Raw genomic sequence first — 22,859 nt, 5'->3', positions numbered from 1 at the left:
CCTCCGGGTGCTCCGGTTTCCTCCCACAGTCCAAAGATGTGCAGGTTGGGTGGATTGGCCATGATAAAATTGCCCTTAGTGTCCAAAATTGCCCTCAGTGTTGGGTGGGGTTACTGGGTTATGGGGATAGGGTGGAGGTGTTGACCTTGGATAGGGTGCTCTTTCCAAGAGTCGGTGCAGACTCGATGGGCCGAGTGGCCTCCTTCTACACTGTAAATGCTACCATAAGTTCCAAGGAATAAAAGGGCCTTGGTTTGTTTGTCCATAGATCTCTGAAGATGGGGAGGGCAAGTTAATAGGGTGGTAAAAAAAGGCATATGGGACACTTGCCTTTATCAATCGAGGTATTGTTTACAAAAGCAGGGAGGTCATGTTGGAGCTGTATAGAACTTTGATGAGGCCACAGCTGGAGCACTGGGTGAAGTTCTGGTCGGTACATTAAAGGAAGGATGTGATTGCACTGGAGCGGGTGCAGAGAAGATTCATCAGGACGTGGCCTAGGTTGGAAAATGTAAGTTTTGAAGAGAGGTTGGATAGTCTTGGGTTGTTTTCTCTGGAGCAGAGAAGACTGAGGGGAGATCTTATCGTGGTGAACAAGATTATGAGGGACATGGACAGGGTGGATAGGGAACAGCTGCTCTCCTTAGTTGAAGGGTGACACAAGTTTAAGGTGAGGGGCAGGAGGTTTCGGGGGGGTTTTGAGGAAAATCTATTTTACTCAGAAGGTGGTGACAGTCTGTGATTCGGTGAGTCTGTGGCTTGTATATTGCGTACAACTGCTCTCATAAATTCCCATTTATCTCACTGCTCTTTGTGGGAGCTAGCTGTGCACAAATTGGCTGGCATGTTTCCTCCATCACAAGAGCGGAAGAGTCAACAGTGGGATTCTGAGGTTGTGGAAGGTGCTGGATAAATGTGTGTGTTTGCACTTCTTCTTCAGAATTAATTCAGAGATACACCCAAAGAAGGGCCATTCAAACAGACATAACATTTTATCAACTAATAGTCAAGTATTGGTGTTCATTCACTTCTGTATCCCAATGCCTTACCTGTTACTGAGAACATATGAATGTTGCTCTGTTATTAGGGAGTTTCCGGTTACCTGTAGGGATTATTTCCCTTTAATTGCAATGACACCATTTTCAAAACAATAATTTCCGGGTGATCCTCAAAAGGAATTGAATCCACATGCTGCCTCTCAAATAATTAAAATTAATTGTTCCGGGATAGTCATAGATTTCAGTTGGTGTGAAGGGAAATTTTGTTTTCCGACCCCCTAATGACTCCCTTCCAGTGTGCACACCATTCCACCTGATTACTTATTTGCTGGGCATATGCTTTGTTCTGCTGTGTTTCGTTAGTGATCAATGAGGATAACCTGAATTTCTAATTCCATTACCGAGCGCAGTACTGTCAGAAAAGTACCCGGGGCCGGGATTCTCCGTTCTGGAGTCGAAGCACTCCTGCCCCAGGTAATCGTCACCGGTCTCCGCTGGCCTGAGGAGTGGGACCTGGTGTGTGAGTCCCTCTCCTTCATTGCGCTAAATTATGCATGGGGAGAGCTGGCTGGAATCAGTCGGAATCTCGGTTATCGGGCCGCCATTTTGATCGAGCAGCCTGATGACGGGATATATCCAAGGATTCTATGGGAAGCAAGAAATGAAATTGCAGAGCCGTTGGCAATGATCTTTTCGTCCTCGCTGTCAACAGGGGTGGTACCAGAGGATTGGAGAGTGGCGAATGTCGTGCCCCTGTTCAAAAAAGGGAATAGGGATAGCCCTGGGAATTACAGGCCAGTTAGTCTTATTTCGGTGGTAGGCAAAGTAATGGAAAGGGTACTGAGGGATAGGATTTCTGAGCATCTGGAAAGACACTGCTTGATTAGGGATAGTCAGCACGGATTTGTGAGGGGTAGGTCTTGCCTTACAAGTCTTATTGACTTCTTTGAGGAGGTGACCAAGCATGTGGATGAAGGTAAAGCAGTAGATGTAGTGTACATGGATTTTAGTAAGGCATTTGATAAGGTTCCCCATTGTAGGCTTGTGCAGAAAGTAAGGAGGCAGGGGATAGTGGGAAATTTGGCCAGTTGGCTGACAAACTGGCTAACCGATAAAAGACAGAGAGTGGTGGTGGATGGCAAATATTCAGCCTGGGAGCCCAGTTACCGGTGGTGTACCGCAGGGATCAGTTCTGGGTCCTCTGCTGTTTGTGATTTTCATTAACGACTTGGATGAGGGAGTTGAAGGGTGGGTCAGTAAATTTGCAGATGATACGAAGATTGGTGGAGTAGTGGATAGTGAGGAGGGCTGTTGTCGGCTTCAAAGAGACATAGATAGAATGCAGAGCTGGGCTGAGAAGTGGCAGATGGAGTTTAACCGTGACAAGTGTGAGGTTGTCCATTTTGGAAGGACAAATAGGAATGCGGAATACAGGGTTAACGGTCGGGTTCTTGGCAATGTGGAGGAGCAGAGAGATCTTGGGGTCTGTGTTCATAGATCTTTGAAAGTTGCTACTCAAGTGCATAGAGCTGTGAAGAAGGCCTATGGTGTGCTAGCGTTCATTAGCAGAGGGATTGAATTTAAGAGCCGTGAGGTGATGATGCATCTGTACAAAACCTTGGTAAGGCCACATTTGGAGTACTGTGTGCAGTTCTGGTCGCCTCATTTTAGGAAGGATGTGGAAGCTTTGGAAAAGGTGCAAAGGAGATTTACCAGGATGTTGCCTGGAATGGAGAGTAGGTCTTACGAGGAAAGGTTGAGGGTGCTAGGCCTTTTCTCATTAGAACGGAGAAGGGTGAGGGATGACTTGATAGAGGTTTATAAGATGATCAGGGGAATAGATAGAGTAGACAGTCAGAGACTTTTTCCCCGGGTGGAACACACCATTACAAGGGGACATAAATTTAAGATAAATGGTGGAAGATATAGAGGGGATGTCAGAGGTAGGTTCTTTACCCAGAGAGTAGTGGGGGCATGGAATGCACTGCCTGTGGAAGTAGTTGAGTCGGAAATGTTAGGGACCTTCAAGCGGCTATTGGATAGATACATGGATTAGGGTAGAATAATGGAGTGTAGGTTAACTTCTTAAGGGCAGCACGGTAGCATTGTGGATAACACAATTGCTTCACAGCTCCAGGGTCCCAAGTTCGATTTCGACTTGGGTCGCTGTCTCTGTGGAGTCTGCACATCCTCCCCGTGACTGCGTGGGTTTCCTCCGGGTACTCCGGTTTCCTCCCACAGTCCAAAGATGTGCAGGTTGGGTGGATTGGCCATGAAAAATTGTCCAAAATTCTATGATTAACCTAGGACAAAAGTTTGGCGCAACATCGTGGGCCGAAGGGCCCGTTCTGTGCTGTATTTCTCTATCTCTATGACGAGATCCAGCGATGGTCCCCCCCCCTTCCCGCTACAACATAAACCATGTGCCCCCCCGCCCCCCACCACCACCACTAGGGGAATAATAGGTCACCTCCCCGCTCCCAAAGTACACACGCATAAGGGTAACATAACAATCCCCACCAACCCCTCCAGATCCCCCATCAGACCGCCCCCCCCCCCGTCAGACCACCCCATCCGGCTCCCCATTTAGACCCCCATCAGACCTCCCATCAGAGACCCTCACTAGAGACCTCCATAAGCCGTCCCTGCCTCAAAGCTTAAGAACAGTCCAGGAAGTAGAATGCAAACTTACTGCATCTTCACTTACCCTTCCCTAACTCCTGCTGCCGCAGACAAAAGGGTTTAAAGCAGCAGCTTTTACAAGTATCAGAGGCTTCCTTGAAAGCTAAGTACACCCTGATAGTCTTTGAAATGCAATCTTCCATTCAAGTTCACACAGCAATACATTGCATTAGCCTGTGATTAATAATTTTAGTACTTCAGAGAGAGGTGTTCACTGGATTATCGCTCTTTCCCTTCAAGCTTGAATGCATCTCAAGTACCTTGCATTGATGCTAACCACAATATTGATAAACATTCTTGCTATGATTGACAGTTCCTCACCACATCAAAAGGAGCTAAGTGCTTTCTGCTGTGAGAGAAGGATATAGCTGCTTTTGATACATGTGCACTGTGGGGGTGACTCATTATTACTGTGGTGCATGACACTTATTTTTGCAATTCACTGCCATTGGTTAACTGCAGCACAAACATATTCCAGAACAACATTTTAAATTGGTCACTTGTAACTTTAATTTTCTGCAGAAGACGTTTCTGATTGAGGATGGTAGAGGTAAGGTCAGGGCCAGAGTTCTCTGTTTCAGAGAGTAAGCGCTGATGCCGGGACTGAATTGCGTGAGTTCTATGGTCCAAAAAGCGGCGCCAGTCCCAGAGCGATTCATAACGTCCTAATTGGCCAGCACGGTAGCATAGTGGTTAGCACAATTGCTTCACAACTCCAGGGTTCCAGGTTCGATTCCCGGCTTGGGTCACTGTCTGTGCGGAGTCTGTACGTTCTCCCCATGTGTGCGTGGGATTCCTCCAGATGCTCCGGTTTCCTTCCACTATCCAAAGATGTGCAGGTTAGGTGGATTGGCCATGCTAAATTGCCCTTAGTGTCCAAAATTGCCCTTAGTGTTGGGTGGGGTTACTGAGTTATGGCGATAGGGTGGACGTGTGGGGTTGGATGGGGTGCTCTTTCCAAGAGCCGGTGCAGACGCGATGGGCCAAATGGCCTCCTTCTGCACTGTAAATTCTATGAATTCCAGTGAACGCTGGGGTGTGATACGCTGGGGTAGGGATTGGCACTTGAGTGCCTGATGAGCAGCAACTGTATGTAGGCACTGCAGTCCCCACCCACCCTTATCCCAGGCAAGAAGATGGCACTGGTTGTGCTGGAACATGCCCATCCAATTGACGGGTCAGCTGGGGCCAGGTGGGACCTAGTGGGGGTGGCCTAGGAAGGCACCCATACGACCTATGGTGCTAGGTTCACAGTGAGCAGTCAGTGGCATGCATGGCTGCCTTGCCAGCTGCAACAATGGTAGTCCCTGCCCGTCCATCGTGACCCAACGGCCCACCTCCTGGCCACACGCTGCTACCCCCTCCTGCCCTGGCAGAAGCCCTCAGACCAGCAGCACAGCTGTGAGCCCACTACAGAGATGTTGGATATTTTTTGTCCCCTCAGCAACCACTGTGCCTGTTTCCCGATTTTGAATACCGCAAGTGAACCTTGCCATTATTACGTCCTCCTAGCTGAGGAGGAGCGTCATTCCGGGCCCGTTAATGAAATGCCAATGGTGTTTACAATACAGTTCGCGTGCCCACACCAGCGTGGAGCGTGGGGCGTGGAACGCATTCACGCCACTGTTGAGACACGGGAGCATGGGCACTGGTCTTAATTGTCAGCTGATGCGTGATTCTCCGTCCAATCACGCTTTGCGATTCCAGCGTTGCTGGACAGAGAATCCAGCCCCAGATGTTTCTGCAATATAGTCCCAATCATTCCCTATGGTTACAGCATGGTTGCAGCATAAAAGCTCATTAAACCCATTGATTCATGTCAGCTTTCTTCAAGAGCAATTTAGCAAGTCCAACAGCCCTGCCCTTCCCCTGTGACCCTGAAAGCTTTCCCTTTTCAAGTGGTTTTCTAATCCCCTTTTGAAAGCCATGATGGAACCTGCCCCCAAAATAACCTCAGACAGTGCATTCCAGACCCTAACCACTCACTGCCTGAAATAGTTTCCCCTTTGTTTCTTTTGGCAATTATTCTTGACCCATCCACCAATGAGATCAATTTATCTCTACCTACTCTATCTTCTAAACACCCTCATGATTTTCAACACTTCTATCAAAATAAATCACTGTAATTGCATCAATCATGCTTGTGTCCACATGTGGGCGGTAATGTGCACATAGAAAGGGATATGATGGTGGCCTAGTGGTTATGTCAGTGGACTAATAATCCAGGAGATCAGGAAAATACTTGTGGAACAGGAGTTCAAATCCCACCGTGGGGGACTTTGAAAGTGGTGGCTTGTAGCAATAACACCTTCTGCAATTGCAGGGCACATCGGGGCCTGCTGTGCATTACCAAAATCAGGGATGTTATTCACACTTGATCGATGTTCTTTGTAGTTTTTGTTTTCTGCGACAGTGCCCCTTAATGAAATGGCTAATTCATTTGTTGTGTTCACTTGTTACTCATTTACTGTCGAGTTGGGGGATGTACATCTGCCATGTCTCACTTTGTGAATAAATCTATAATGCAAGGATCCTGTTGTAAATCCTTGACTGTCCCTTGTTTTCCTTTGTAATTTCTGTTCTTTGTGGCTTTTATAATTTGTGCACCTGGACAATTACTGGAGTCTATGCCTTTAAGATGGAGTTCACTTTTAATTAAAAAAAAACAAATCTCCCAGCAGGCTATGCTGTTGTGCTGACATCAGTGATGACTCATCTTGATGGACTTGGCTGGCAGCCAGCAAGCTAGCTTTACTTTCCCGGGTCTTAGCTGCCACTCAGTGCTGATTTGTGGTGATCATTCCGGAAAGCTGCTTACTTTGTATGACTGTGTGTTTGCTTTTCAGTTTTGAACAACCAGCTGGAAGGCCAGAGCTCTGAATTCTCTCTCACCTGATGGGATTCTTTCTGAAGGTCCGGGATAAAGACTTTTCTCTCTATCGTCAGTTCAACCTGCAGGAAGATCCAAACCAGCAGCAGCCACAGATGAGGGGGGGGGGTTGTTTGAAAACCCTTTTAAAATTATCATGTGGAAAAATCTAGTCCTATCTCAGTGAGGCTGATAGTTAATCTGGTGGAGCTGATATCAAGTTAGAATTAAACAGACCTGGAGGGGGATCTTCAGTGTGAAGGCCCAGGTCAATACAATTCAAAGTGACTCCCCAGAGGGGATCCCACAGCCTGAGAGTCCTGCCTGAATGTTCTAGCCAGAAGAACCTCATTGGCAATCTAACTGGTGGTCTCAACACTCCGTGTCCTGGGAAGAGAGCCGGCTATGATTGCAATATCAGCAACAAGGAAGCTCATCTCTCTTTCTTCCATTTTAATGCCTATTATTTTACCCCTTCCCCTTGTGTGTGTCTGTATTTTGTGTGTTCAGGTAAAGGGTGGGATGGTAAAAGGGGGGGGGGGGGAGTAATAGATTAGCTGGCCGTTATTCTATTATAATTATTGCATGTCTTATCTCTCTTGTTGTTAGAAATAAACAGTTTTTGTGTTTTACTCACAAATCCAGTGCCTGTAAGTCATTGGAGCAACCAAGGGTCAAAGATCTCAGGAACGTTATAGGAATGATTGTTTAATTCACTTGTGTTGAGACTCCGGGGCCTGTGCGACCGGAATTGACCGCGCACTCGCCCAGGATGTCGTCGCAATAACTGAGTAAATATTGACTTCTCTTCTCCTCCTTCATCAACTGGTTGAAAGAGGCTTGAACACTCATGGTTTCCTGGTATCTGACTTCAGGGGGACCTTGAGAGCGCTGCTGTCGGCTTTCAAATGGGGAATGATTCAAGGCTGAACGAGGAAGGGCAAAACATGTAAATATAAATATTTTAAAATGCCAGCATTTACTGATTAGACTGCACCACTGGGAACGCCTATCCTGGCTGGACCCCTTTTGTTAGCAGCACCTCTATTCTGAAATTAAGTCAAGATCTCCTTCATGTCTAGCACTGTGCTTTGAAATGTTAATGCAAGTGGATCAGCAGTCTATGGAACATAGAAATTAAATTATTCTGATTGCTGAACTATTACAGCATGATCTTTTCATCAGGATTTTATTAGCGAGACACCAAAGCCCACACAAGGTGTGAGAGCTGACTTAAAATGCTTGGTTCTAAACTAAAAGGGTTCCCCATGGCACTAAATTACAACTCAAGTTATTCATCTTTACTTTCGTCTGGGGGACTGAATCCTCCAATTTGAAAATGCTTGCAATTCACCTCCAACTTCATAAAGAGCAGACAAACCAAAACTAGCTAATCCATAAGTTCTACTGCTTATTAAGTTCGTAGAAGAATTATGTTCCAAAAACATTTATTTTAACACTTTGAGGACTGGTTCTGTCTTTCTTGTTTTAAGTAGTACACCTCATTGAAATGTTGTCAATGCATATTATCCTACCTGTAAATAAATCTGATTAATGGTGTTAACCTGGTGTTAACATTCATACAATATGGTAACTTACAAAGAAGAATGTAGAGGCTGATAACACAATTTAAAGGTAATAGTTAATTCTGGACTTGCTTTCTCAATCACATTGCTTGTATGGGTGCAACATTTGTTCTATAACAGACCTGTCTTCTTATATAAACTTTGTTTCTGCTGTGGATGCATGGGAACACCTTCATCAGCAACTTCCCCTCCAAGCCGCCCATCATCCTGACTTGAAAATATATCGCTATTCCTTCATTGTTGTTGGGTCAAAATCCTGGAACTCCCTCCCTGTCAGCACTGTAGATGTACCTACACCACAGGGGCTGCACTGGTTCAAGAAGGCTGCTCACCTCTACATTCTCAAGTGAAATTAGGGATGGGCATCAATGCTGGCCTCGCCAGTGATGCCCACATCTCACAAGCAAAAGAGAAAATTGCATTGGGAGAATGCTCGCTCCAACACATTAACTCAAATGCAAAAAGCGGCATGGTAGCACAGTGGTTAGCCCTGTTGCTTCACAGCACCAGGGTCCCAGGTTGGACTCCCGGCTTGGGTCACTGTCTGTGCGGAGTCTGCACGTTCTCCCCGTGTCTGCGTGGGTTTCCTTCGGCTGCTCCAGTTTCCTCCCACAAGTCCCGAAAGACGTGCTGTTAGGTGAATTGGACATTCTGAATTCTCCCTCAGTGTACCCGAACAGGCGCCGGAATGTGGCGACTAGGGGCTTTTTACAGTAACTTCATTACAGTGTTAATATAAGCCCACTTGTGACAATAAAGATCATTAAAAAAAAAAGCTCTAAAGATTGAATTCAATACTGTGTCTCTTCCCGGTGCTCCATGAGCACTGGTGATGTTAGATAGTATCATAATATTTACAGTACAGAAATAGGCTGTTAGTTTTGCACCCTCTTCATTTAATTGGAACAATATCCTTTCAAAAGGAAGACTTTTTAAAATTGTAGCCTTTCAGTTTTGGCCTAATATCTGTGCTAGATTTCCTGACCTGGAGCTACATATGGGAGCTCGCACATTGAAAATCAAAGCACGGAGGCCTTTGAGCCCAAAGGTATTTTCTGTCCATTCGTAATAAAACTGGACATAATATTTCCAGTGCACACAGCAATGGCTGAAATTTCACGGCCGTTCCCATTGGCAGGATCTTCCGGTCCTACCGATTGGTGCCCCCCCCCAACACCTCCCCCCCCACCCCTCTCCCCCCCCCCCCCCCCCCCCCCCCCCCCCCCCAGTTTTACAAGTGGCGGAGGGTGCGGAGAAGAGGAAGCCCCATTGATTGCGGCAGGACTGAAAGATCCCACAGGCGGGCGGACTCCGCCACGGCAAAACACACCACTGGACGGGACGGGGCGGGGGGGTGGGGGGGGGGGGGGGGGGGGGGTGGGGTGGGGGGGGGTGGGGTGGGGGGGATGGTGTGTTGGGTTGGGGGGGGGGGGTGTTGGTGGTGGATTCAACTCAATATGATAGGACATGATACACGTCATAATTATAGAATTCTAGAAAATAGGCTCGGATTTCAGGATGGGCCATTTTCCCCCAGGAGGCCAAAATGTGTCACAATTTTGCATCATTCGCTCGGGGAAGCAAAGTGACAAATATTTCACGTACATTTCTGTGATCAAATAAAAATCATGACAGATTCCCTGATAAAGATCTATTTCCTTGTCTGAATTGGACCAAACACTACTCCTTAGCTATATTTTCTATTTAGAAATACTTTGCGAGTAAAGTAATCTGTGAAAACATTGGTTTTATGTGCCCAATTTAAGCAATTCCTCCACGTTCTGTAAATATTAATTGGCGAGGTGCTCATTTCTCCATTTCATGCAGGAACACATTTGCCCTTTAATTCTTGAATGTCGCTTCACATTGTATTTCTTGTGAAAGTGGTACAGTTCACAATGGAATAAATGTAAAAACGATTATTTGCTAAAAGCCATGGGCATGAGAACCAAGAATATTTGATAACTGAATAGGATGAAAATCAAGTCAACCTTCCCTTTTCAGGTGAGATGTGAAAGATCCCACAACAACACCACTATGAAGCAGAGTGGGCGAGTTCTCCTGGCCAATATTCAGCAACATCATAAAAGCGGGTAATTTGGTCCTTATCACGGTTGCTGTTTGTGGGAGCTTGCTGTGCACAATTTGGCTGCCGTGTTTCCTACCTTCCAACAGTGATGATGCCTCACTGGCTGCAAAGTACCTTGAGGCACCCAGTGGTCATTAAACGTGCTGTGTAAATATGTCTTTCTTTTAGCGATTAGTGGGGCATGATGTGTTTTAGAATTGGTTTTGAAGAGCACACATACGTGGAATGATACTTGGATTGTGTGAGTGCCATGTTCTGAATATGGCAACTACAATGCTTGAGTTTCCATTTTGGCAAACTTTACAGAGCAGCAGTTAATTCGAGGCGGAAGAGTAAATTTATTGACTATACAAATGCAACAGACTGTAATGCTATAATGCAGGCAGACGTACTCTGACAAAGTGGCAAAGCTTACCTAACCAAACTGCGAGATGCGTCAGGGTCTTGTGCAGTTATGGTATCTACGATAGTCCCCACGTCAATATCTTCATACACGTCGAACATGTAAAAGGGGCGACTGAACACTGGGGGCTCGTCCACATCCTCAACTACAATCCTCACAGTGGTCGTGTCCTTGTATGGACCCAGGTAAAGGAATCGAGCATCAAGGTGACTGTTCAGTGCTTCCACCTTTAAGGCATAGTTTTTCTTGCTCTCATAGTCCAGCATCTGAAGTGGAAGAAGAAAGCGTTAGTTAATCTGATTGCATGAAGCCAAGTGGAAAAGATCCAGAAGAAAGTAAGCCGTCGACTATGTCTGTACCTTTTTCACAAGAACAACACCTTCTTGTGTAGCCTGGTCGGTAGTGATGTCAAACATATTCATCCCATCACCATCGATGATGCGATAAATTATTTCGGCATTTTCCCCAATATCGGCATCATAGGCTTTAATTCTGCCAACAGCAGCACCTTCGCGGGAGGACTCCTTGACGCTCATTTGGTATACACCTGCAAGGAGAGGAAATTCTCTCAGCCGTGGTCACAAGGTTGGACATTACACTCCAATAAAGCTCAACCAGAACGGTGTGACCTGGTGCTTCACAGTGAGTGGATGGCCTACTTTGAAATGCACATTCAATTAAATGTTAAGGTGGTGTGAGAAGAGGATGTGTGGCGATGGCAGAGATTTCACAAAAAACAGAATCTCAAATTCTCTCCAGCTTCAATGAACTATTGGGCAGCGCGGTAGCATGGTGGTTAGCATAAATGCTTCACAGCTCCAGGGTCCCATGTTCGATTCCCGGCTGGGTCACTGTCTGTGTGGAGTCTGCACGTCCTCCCCGTGTGTGCGTGGGTTTCCTCCGGGTGCTCCGGTTTCCTCCCACAGTCCAAAGATGTGCGGGTTAGTTGGATTGGCCATGCTAAATTGCCCGTAGTGTCCTAAAAAGTAAGGTTAAGGAGGGGGGTAGTTGGGTTACGGGTATAGGGGGGATACGTGGGTTTGAGTAGGGTGATCATTGCTCGGCACAACATCGAGAGCCAAAGGGCCTGTTCTGTGCTGTACTGTTCTATGTTCTAACACCAACAATGGCAGAGTGAGAAATGTCAACCGAGTGTCAGGAAAGAAGCCTAACATACGTCCAGGGGCAAAGGTTTTTCTTTTAACCTGCATTATCAGCATTGCAAGAAGCTGGATGAGTCTGGTACACACCAGGTTTGCAAACACAAGGTGAATTTGGTATGAAGGAGTCATTTGACAAAGCAACAGAGTGCATGATTTAATATGCTCAGCTGCAGTACTTTATCGTTAGTCATTGTGTTTTTTTCTAAAAATGTTGTAAATTAGAAAGATCATCCCAAGGTGTTGAGGCCATTATTTATCCTGAGAAGATAATGATGAGTCATCCTCTGTAGATATTTGATACAACTGAGCGATTTGCTGAGTCACGAAAGTTAAGCATCAGCCAAGTATGAGTCTATATCCAGTTTGCACAAGACCAACTATATTCATGACGCAAAGGGGTTTTACAACAATCTAACAGTTTATTTTACATCTGTGATAGATAAGACTCCTTCTCTCAATTTACCTTGTTATCATCATCGTGGATCTTAGATTAGGTTGTTTATGGTCTGGATTCACAGATACTGTTGGGAGGCAATGCTGTTGGTAAATCCTTTATTGAACATTATATTACTGATGTACAGTATACGCTTAGCATGAGGCTCCACATAGAACTGTCTCTCTATTTTGTCATTCGATCTTATGTCACTGATGATCCAGGCTATCTATTTGTATGTTTAATATTAACCCTTTATGCTACAATTATCAGACTTAGATAAACTTACAAAAGATCTGCTCCTCCACAACATCCTTGGTAAGATATGGCCTGAATAAAATACTTTCTCCACGTTAGCAGAAACACTTTGTCGCGACTTTGAACCTTTTGGATCAGAGAGCTACTGCCACAGTACTCAATAAATTCTTACCATTTTATTAAGGCATCAGACAGCCATTTCTTACAATCAGACGTGTTGCTACCCCCAACCCTAATAACCTGAAGCGAGAAAGCAAATAAATTATCTTGACCCTTAAAATTAATTCCATCAAGAGAATACTCTCCAGATTTAATGTACCCGGGCTTACCAATTCTTTCAATAATCTAAAACAATAGATCTATATGCACACCAAATGTACAATGTTCTTGGATATGAATGTTGGACATGATTTGTGTGGGTAATTAATAAACGATGGATTTAATATTTTGAGTGCTCTTTGTTTTAATCCGATTTATGTAAATCTCACTAAAAAAAGTATTTCTCTGTCAGAAAGGAACATTATTAGAGCAGAGACTGTGAGGACACCAGACTGATTTGGACTAAAATGTAGTGGTGATCAAACATGATTATGCCTTTATTCATAAATGCTGCTTGTTGATAAATTATACTTTTACATTTTGCAATAAAGCATTAAATATGACTCACTTTGAGGAAATCTGGGAGGATTATCATTGACATCAGTGAGGGTGATGTTTACAGATGTTGTGCCTGATAATCCTCCCATCTGCCCACCCATGTCCTTAGCCTGGATGAGCACTTGATACTGCTCCTTTGCTTCTCTGTCCATGTTTGGTAAAGCTGTTCGAATAATACCTAGAATAACACACAAAAACAAATCAATGGCTGTTGCAGGGTATTAATAAAGCAGCAGACAAGAACATTTTTCATGTTCTTGGGAGATTTTGCCCTTGTTCAATCACGGAAGTCTGAGTCAGCTTTATATTCTGTCCTGGAAATTACAAAGGGCTCTCTCGTAATTACTTACCCGTTAGCTTAACTAGCAAAAAACATTAGTTCCCAGAAGGTACAATTGGTAACTTTGCTGATTATTGTGAAACGGTGCATTGTATAGAGCACAATTCCTGATCTTTGTTTTATGCATTAATCTAATCCAAACTGAGTTAAAATGTTAAGATTGATCTCAAGGGCTGGGTTGAGGAAATACATTTTCATATTCTTGATGGCCAGCCACCGTGAAACCAAATGTGGTCACCCCGGAAGGGTGAGATCAGGATTGACTGTGATGTTGCATTGGTCGATGGTGCTGACCCTCAGACAGAACATGGTGAAGACTGCGTGGAAAAACCAGAATTGCCTTGCCTGTAATCTTTCCATTCAGTAACGGGCTAAAAAACGTTCCATAGTGTATTTGAGAGCGCTAACTTGGTGCAGTACGATTAATAAAGCTAAAAATGAGATTACAGCCAATGAAGAGCCTCAAGGGGCTGGTTTAGCTCACCAGGCTAAATCGCTGGCTTTTAAAGCAGACCAAGCAGGCCAGCAGCACGGTTCGATTCCCGTACCAGCCTCCCCGGACAGGCGCCGGAATGTGGCGACTAGGGGCTTTTCACAGTAACTTCATTGAAGCCTACTCGTGACAATAAGCCATTTTCATTTCATTTCATTTCATTTCATTTTAAATAAAAAAAATCACTGTAAAAATCTTACAGGACTATTTATTAATTACATCGGTGTGGAGCAATCAGGATTCAAGGGCTGGATTCTCCGGTTTTGGGGCTATGTCCGAAGGATCCGTGGCGTTTTACGTGGCGAAAATTGGTGCGGCCCCAGCACCGATCCTCTGACCGGTGAGGGGCTAGCAGCTGCGCGATGTAAAACGCGCGGCCTTCCCGATATAAACACCTGGAGAATTGCCGGGTCCATGGCTGCACATGTGCACAGCAGCGACCTGCAATGGTCGTGCCATACAACATGGCACCAGCCGCGCACGGACTCGACCTGCCTCGACCCCTGGAAACCCCCTCACCAATCCCTGGCCGCCACCCACCAGTCCACTCAACCTTTGCTGAAGCCACACCCCCCCCCCCGGCCAGCAGCACAGCTCCAGCCCGCCTATTGGCAGCGCTGGCAATAGCCGCCATGCCGGTTTCCCGACTGCTGAGGCCAACACGTCCCCCGCACGGTCAGGATCTCAGCCTATCGGGGACGGAGCATCCCTGGTGGTCTAGTTGTTAGGATTTGGCGCTCTTACCGCCGTGGCCCGGGTTCGATTACCGGTCAGGGAACAATGATTTGGCAGCACGGTAGCACAGTGGTTAGCATTGTCGCTTCACAGCTCCAGGGTCCCAGGTTCGATTCCCGGCTTGGGTCACAGTCTGTGCAGAGTCTGCACGTTCTACCCGTGTGTGTGTGGGGTTCCTCCGGGTGCTCCGGTTTCCTTCCACAGTCCAAAGACGTGCAGGTTAGGTGGATTGGCCATGCTAAATTGCCCTTAGTGTCCAAAGGGATTGGGTGGGGTTGCTGGGTTGTGGGTATGGGACGGAGTACCGGGCTTAAATGGGGTGCTGTTTCCAAGGGCCGGTGCAGGCTCGATGGGCCGAATGGCCTCCTTCTGCACTGTGAATTCTATGTTCTATGCATCGGGGGAGGGCCTCAGGTCCCAACAGTGTGCGGAGTACTCCTTGATGATGTACTTTTGGAGGGGGTGGAGCATCTAAATACAAGCGCCACTCCCGATTCCATCGTAGAAAGGGATTCCCCGCCCAATCGGCGTCGGGGAACAGAGAATCCAGGCCCATATCGCCAATACAGAAATCATTTTAAATCATTGCCTGTAGGTTAGTGTCACAATAACAAAAAAAAAGTAACTTAATTTGAAGAGTCTCCTCCATGCCAAGAAATTGGCTCAATTAAAGGAAACTCACTAGGATTTATTCGATCTGGGGCTGTGGTCAGTTTTACAAGAAGGGAGGGCAGCACGGTGGCCTAGTGGTTAGCACAGCTGCCTCACGGCGCTGAGGTCCCTGGTTCGATCCCGGCCCTGGGTCACTGTCCGTGTGGAGTTTGCACATTCTCCCCGTGTCTGCGTGGGTTTCGCCCCCACAACCCAAAAGATGTGCAGGCTAGGTGGATTGGCCACGCTAAATTGTCCCTTACTTGGAAAAAATAATTGGGTACTCTAAATTTATTTTTAAAAAAGAAAGTTTTACAAGAAGGTCATCTTCTAACTTTTAAATCAGCTTTAAAATATCACAGAAACTCAATTTGCACCGGGCATAATTTGCACTTGAGATTCCACGATCCTTTGCCACCAGCTTGACCAATCTTGTGTGGGACAGCCAGCACAGCCTCGCAAAAAACTCCAGGCCAAAATAACCATCATTTCCCAATTCTCTACTCGCTGCATTGCGACCCTGCCCGTGGTACAGGCACTCTGAATTCTCAGCCCGTGCTGTCTGCTGAAGAATGAACATTTGGGTGACGTGTCAGAGAGCAGCGCTGTCTATACAACAACATGCCAAATGTGAGTCGGCATCTTCAGGAGCGGAACGAAGATAGCCGGAGAGATAACTGTTCTTCATCCCCCTGCTCCCCCTTAAAATATATGCCAAGAACTCTGGTTATGAGAATCATGAAATTCAATCCACAGAAGTTTCTTTGTGTGAAGAACGACTTGAAAATGGCAACGTGTTAGATGAATTTGCTTGGCAAAATCCCTCACTTGTGACTCGCACCAGACCCGTTTTTCATGAACCTGTTCTTTCACAGTTTCTCCCTATTATTTCTCAACTGACATGGAATTGGGGGCCAATGTTGATCACCTACTTGGCAACACATCAGCTTTTTTTCCGTGGCAGTGTTTAACTGTAATCACAAGACAAGAACGCCAAAGACATTTTTGGGACGTTTCAGAGTCTAACGGGCAATCAGACCTTTCTGACATCGAAAGAAACAAGGTCCGCATGTGTTTGTTGGGACGCTGTAGAATTCCCTGGCAAATTATCGGCTGCATGTCGACAACATTATTCTTGCACTGCAACCTTACTTAACTTCAGAACGTTGTCATGAAACTGGGCAATCCAGCATTGTGAGCTGGAATTTCCTCCAGCTTCTGGACTGAAATTGTCGATACAATAGAGGGAGATCAATCAAGGAGACAAGTTTTCCTCTTGTTCACCGGCCCCTGCACCCTTGCAGCCAGTAATTGGCTATGGCAAAGGAAGTCAATTTCTTCTAACTATAAATCAGAAGAGTATGTGAAAATTGGAAAGTTATTCCAATGGGAGACTTCAATCACTTGTCCATAGAGTGAGAAAAGCCAAAGGGTTTGGAGCTAGGGATGATGAATATGGTGCCTGATTGCTTCTTGATCCAGTGTGTGGAGGAAGCCACAAGAGATGATTCCTATTTTGATCTAACAGACATTGAAGAGCAAGCGAAGAGTGAAGAGGAAAGATCTATTTCCAGTCGCAGAGGGGTCAATACCGAGGGGGGAATTATTTAAAGTCATTGATGGAAGGATTAGGAAGGAATTGAAGAGAAATGTTCGCCTCAAGAATGTGGCAAAGGTCTGAAATTCACTGCCTGAAAGGACAGTAATTGCAAGGACCCTCACTTCATTAAAAACACTGGGTCGTGCACTTCAAGTGATGGAACCGACAGAACTACAGACCGAGAGCTGGAAAGTATTGATTAGGTCGGAAAACTCTGGTCTGGCTGGCATGGACACAGTGGGCAGACTTTTTCCATTTCATGCCAATGGGGCTGGATAGAAACTGGCAAACTTGGGAATACCAATTTTTTCAATAACAGACCCTCCCACTGCCCTACACACTCGGAGCCACCCCCCCACCCACAAACACAGGCAACCCCCCCCCCCAGAAATGGGCAACACCCCCCCCCCCGCCATGAGCCGCTGTTCCTCCTTGGACAGAGGGAACACTTCTCCCCCCATGGAATTCCCCCCCCCCCCCCCCCCGAGGGGCTCCCCTGGCACAGACTCCTAGCACTGGGAGTGCCCCAGCGGCTGTACTTAACTGTGTGCCCCCAATGGGTTCCTTTTGCCCAGTTTCCATTTTTAAAAGCCTGATGGGAACCTGGCCGATGTGATGGCACGTGGGCGAGGGGTGATATCCTAACATGGGGGGGGGATGATTTACCAGAATACCAAAGCCTATTCTTGTGAAACTCTGCTGCCGCACAGCACCAAGGACCCGTGTTCAATTCCGGCCTCGGGTGACTGTGCGGAGTTTGCACGTTCTCCCCATTCTCTGCGTGGGTTCCCTCCGGGTGCTCCGGTTTCCTCCCACAGTCCAAAGATGAGCAGGTTAGGTGGATTGGCCATGCTAAATTGCCCCTTAGTGTCCAATTATGTGTAGATTAGGTGGAGGTTATAGAGTTGCATGGATACGATAGAGAATTGGGACTAGGTAGGGTGCTCTTTCAGATTGTCGATGAAGACCTGATGGACCAAATGGTCTCTCTCTACACTGTAGTGATTCTATGTGTTATTGGGGACAGGCTGAACAGAGAGAAAAATACACATAGGCTGAAAACAGGACCTATCAAATAAGGTCCTGACTAGAATCAATATTGGTCGTCTGCCGGAGCACTCAAGTCAACACATAAACTCATTATTGCTATTTGGAACATTGTGATTACCACTCAGAGCAGTTATCATATTTACACAAAAAGATAAAAGACCCTGCTAGGAAAATGTAACTTTGCGACAGGGGTGATCACATTTGCAGTAGGATGGATGATAACCAAAGAGGCCATTAGACTCCATAGTGGGCTAATAGCTGGTCAGACAAGAGTGATAGATCCTGATTGAATCACGCTGGCTGAACGGGAATATCCTGTTTATTTCTATTAGTGAGTTAAATCTTGATGGGACAATAGAATTCAGGACAGGTGCATGTGTGTGTATCCCATCTCAGAACCTGGATAACAGAAGGAACATCGGAGCACATTGTTGGTGCTAACCTGGGAGCCAGCGGGAACAACCATTGCAAAAGAAGGGGATCTGAGCTCGGAGCTCAGAGAAGAAGATATCCAGACCGAGTGATCGTAGCCTGATCTCCTTCACCAAGTGTGTGTAATACCTAGAGCTCGCTTTGAGCAAATGTTAATGAGCTACGTTGCAACCTTGTTAGTTAACTATCATAGGTGTGGGGTCTTCCTGTCCCGCTGACACTCCCCCCAAAGGTTTGCTGGCGATGTGGGTTGGATTCAATGGGAAGTCCCATGAACAGAGGCAGGTCCAGAAGATCCGGCCGCTGGCCAACCGTGGGTCTCCTGCCGCCGAGAATCACGCCACGGGGAGGCCGGAGAATTTTGATCATAGCGTCTCCAAATTCCTGGGTAATTCAAAAAAAGCTCAAAGCTTGAACATGTTCCTTTTGTTTGCAGAGAACAGGTCCCTGCGAATGAATGTATGTCGCTTCGAGCAAGTGTAAATAAGCCAACCTTATTAATGTAACTATCATAAGTGAGGTTATCCTGTTCCTGTTGTGGTCATCTGACCTGAACAACCCTACCAAAGGTGCACCAATCACCGAGGCTTGAGGAAGATTGGGTGCATACCAACCAACAGCAATCCATCCTGTCCACTCTGTCAGCCCACTAGTTCCCACTCATTTTATTTTCGCTGCAATCTGAGCAAAGCTGTCCAAAGCAGCTTAAGGGATCAGGGAATTTTAAGCAGAGAGCATATCAAACATAACTCCAGCTTCCACTCCTCAAATGGAACTTGGTTTCTCAAGCACCCAGACACGAGTAGGCATGGTTTAAAAGATGTTATCATTTTAAGCGATTTTCAATTTCCTAATAAAGCTAACAGATGGTTCAGTAGTTTTTGAAATCACTTTGATACCCTCCTGGTCGCTCCCTATCTCTGTAATCCCCTACAACCCTCCTGCCCTGCAGGATACGTGTCGTCCTCCTCTTCTGGTCGTTGACGTGTGCACGATTATAATCGCTATTATTAGTGACTGTGCCTTCCTCTGCCCAGACCCTAAGTTCTGGAGCTCCTTCCCTCAACCTCTCCACATCTCTACCTCTTCCCCCTCCTCAAAACCTATCTGTCTGACCGAGCTCATGTTCACCTGTTTGATCTCTCTGACGGGTCAGTGTCAGATTGTGATTGATGTTCCTCGGGATGTTTTAGGTGCTGTAAAGCTGCTGAAAAGATGTAAGTTGTTGTTGTACGAGTCAAGGAGCATTGGGTTTGTGATTGTTCTTGTGGGGGGGCGGGGTTGGTGGTAGGGAGGGGTGGGTTGCAAAAAGCAACTGTTGATTTGATTTCTCCATTCATCTCACCAGTCTGGTGCTGCCTGGTGCTGTCCATTTCTATCACCCTGGAGGCTGGTACTCAGCCCAGTGGACAGAGGGCAATGGACTCCTCGCGTCTGCTCCACCGCAGCAACATCTTTCTTGGGAGGAACAAGTAGAGGCTCCATCCCTCACAAATGTAGCTCAGAAACTCCTGGAGTCCACCAGCGGACGAGCCGACCTACCGAGGAATTCTGGCCTTCGATTTCAGGTGATTTACCTCAGCCCTCATTGCGTACAAACCTCGGTAACAGTCTGAACATCTCATTTAAGACGGCATTTTGCTTTTCAAGAAGCATCTCTGGCATATGAGGGCAGATGATGGAACATGCACAGGGAGAGAAGGTTTTAATGTTCATCAAAAATGATCTTTTGTTTTGCTTCTCCCTCCCAGTTATATTCTTCCGAGCATGAAGATGGGCTGCTAGTTAGAGAAACAAATTCTCTGATTAGATTTACAGGTACGCAGATTTTTTTGGAAAAAATACCTAAATTACCATCAGTTCTTGGAACATTTTCGGTCATTTTTTTTTAACACGGTCGTCGTGACCTACTTTCTGGATTGCTGCCTGCACCAGCATGTCCAACATTGCAATTTGACTAAAGTAAGCTGTCATTTTTATTTTGCTCTGAATTTTTGATCGCATTACTCCCTCAGTACTTAGCCTTTCGTGCAATCTACATTAGCTGAAAGATTTGGCAGCTTGGCTCCGTGGTAGCTGCAGCTTCTCCGCAGCTTCACCACCAGTGATGAGTTTTACTCAGTCACCCAGAAGAAACTGCACATTACAGCAAAGGGAGAGGTGGGGTAGTGGAGGAGGGTCAGGGGTCGATGGGGGCACTGGGGGTCAGATGCCTGTGAGCGACAGGGCAGGGCAGAGAATTAGATAATCAACTTAGCCAGATGGCTGAACATCATTTGGGGAAAGAAAATGATGTCTCCCTGCACTGTATGTTCTATGTTCTATCTCTGTGACATCCTCCACAATTTTAATTATTTTGGGCCCGATTCTCCGACCCCCACGAGAATCGTGGGAGTGCCGGGTGAAACACGCCACGCTGACATGGCACCCCCACGTGATTCTCCCACTCTCCCCCCAAAATGGCGTGTCGCGTTTTGCGACAGGCCGCTCGGAGAATCGGCGCTCCTTGCGAGCGCCGATTCTCCGGCCCGGATGGGCCGAGCGGCCTGGCGAACCCGACTGGTTCACGCCGGCGCCAACCACACCTGGTTGCTGCCGGCATGAACATCGCGCGACCGCTGCATGTGGGGCCTGTGGGGGGCGCGGAGGGAGGATCGAGCACCACAGGCGTGCTCAGGAGGGGTCTGGCCCGCGATTGGTGCCCACCGATCGTCGGGCCGGCATCTCTAAAAGACGCACTCTTTTCCCTCCGCCGCCCCACAAGATCAAGCCGCCATGTCTTGCGGGGCAGTGGAAGGGAAGACGGTAACCGCGCATGCGCGGGTTGGTGCCAGCCAACCTGCTCATGCGCGGGAGATGTCATTTAGGCGCCGCCGGCCGCGTCATTCCGGCCGCGCCGCTTTGACGCAAGCGTCAGGGCCCGGCACGCGAGATTGACGCGCCGCCGCTGTTAGCCCCCCCCGTGGGGGGGAGAATAGGGGGCGAGGAGCGGCCTCCGACGCCGGAGTGAAACACTCCGGGTTTCACTCCGGCGTCGGCAGTTTGTCTCCCTTTGGGAGAATTTCGCCTTTTGACTTTGCCGATCACGCATTTAGTTGTCAAGGTTCTGGAATTCCCTCTCCAAACCCCTCCGGCTCTGTCTCCTTTAATAAGGCTTTGATCCTAAACCTTTGACGAAACATTTGGTCATCTCTCCTAATATCGTCGTTTGTGACTCCGTATCAAACATTGTTCGATAAGACTCCTTTGAAGTAGTTTGGAATGATTTACTCAGTAAAAGGTGCTATATGGATGTAAGTTGTGTTGCGATTGAGCATGCTATGTGCTCGATTGTGTGCCAGTGTAGTACCAAATAAAAAGCTCGAGAATGTGATATAATTCAGGCCATTTCTATACTTAAACAGCAAAGACAACTGGGGCTGGATTCTCCGATTTTGAGGCGCGGTCCGGAGAAAGTGTCTTGTTCTACGATGAAATCAGCGATGCTGCAGCACCCACCCTCCGACCGGTGAAGGGCTAGCAGTTGTGCCACGTAAAACACACGGCCTTTACGAAATAAACGGCCGGAGATTTGCCGGGTCCGCGGCCACGCATGCGCACGGCAACGACCTGCAATGGTCGCGCCGTACAACATGGCGCCGGTCGCGCGTGGACCCGACTTGCCTGATAGTGCCGCCTGGACACCCCTTTGCCATCCCCGGGCCACCCCCCCCCACCCCCACCAGTCTCCTCAGCCGTTGCCGAAGCCCCCCCTCCCCGGCCAGCGGCATGACTCCCCCCCCCCCCCACCACCCGACTGTGGCGGCGCTGGACACATTCCGCAGCTGCCACACCAGGTTCACAAAAACTGAGAGCACACGTGTCCCGTGCTGTCGGGAACTCTCACCCATCGGGGGCAGAGAATTGGGGGAGGGCCTTCAGGTAATGCCCCGAGGCTGTCCCAACGGCGTGCGCCCTACTACCTGATGATGCCGTTTTGCAGGGCTGGCATTTCAAATACGCGGGGCACACAGTGGAAAAGGTGACATTGGGAGGTGATATATCCATGGAGAAGGCAAGGTCCATTTGTACAGAAGCCATATGCCATTTACTTGGCTTATACATCTAACCGATTCGGTTGTCAAAAGGGATTCTCCGCCCAGATCACCAATTACGAAATCGGCATCGAGGAAAGAAGAATTCCTCCCCTGATATTTATTTAAGTTAGTTTCTCCTGCACTTCTTTGAAACAAGTCTGCCCCATGAGTGCCCCTTCTGAAGTTTAAATTTCAATTCCCATCCAGGAAAATTCTCCAAAATAACAAGACAGGTTTGAGAATATTTAGAGTTTTTCAAGTATAAATAGATTGAATTGAGTTTTGATCAAGTTTACACTTCGGGGTGTAAAGTACCACGTGCACACCTTGGTAAATGTTAATAC

At 47.1% G+C, this 22,859-nt stretch overlaps 1 protein-coding gene and 1 non-coding gene across 5 annotated transcripts in view; one reads left to right on the top strand and one right to left on the bottom strand.

Annotated features, from left to right (window-relative positions):
* Window positions 1-22,859, bottom strand: part of LOC119965744 (cadherin-6-like) — a 206,715-nt gene that overhangs the window by 82,433 nt on the left and 101,423 nt on the right. For all 4 annotated transcript variants that reach the window (XM_038796523.1, XM_038796524.1, XM_038796525.1 and 1 more), the window contains exons 5-7: window positions 13,149-13,316; window positions 10,987-11,174; window positions 10,640-10,893 (exon numbers count right to left, since the gene is read on the bottom strand). In XM_038796523.1, coding sequence (XP_038652451.1) covers window positions 10,640-10,893; window positions 10,987-11,174; window positions 13,149-13,316 — 610 coding nt within the window. The remainder of the gene's footprint in view (window positions 1-10,639; window positions 10,894-10,986; window positions 11,175-13,148; window positions 13,317-22,859) is intronic.
* On the top strand, window positions 14,678-14,749 carry trnak-cuu. Its single transcript has one exon. It is a non-coding gene; the product is annotated as a tRNA-Lys (tRNA).

This window comes from Scyliorhinus canicula, chromosome 5, assembly GCF_902713615.1.
Source record: "Scyliorhinus canicula chromosome 5, sScyCan1.1, whole genome shotgun sequence".
Lineage (NCBI taxonomy): Eukaryota > Metazoa > Chordata > Chondrichthyes > Carcharhiniformes > Scyliorhinidae > Scyliorhinus > Scyliorhinus canicula.
Note: the sequence above shows the minus strand (reverse complement) of the source record. Positions and strands in the feature narration are given on the sequence as shown.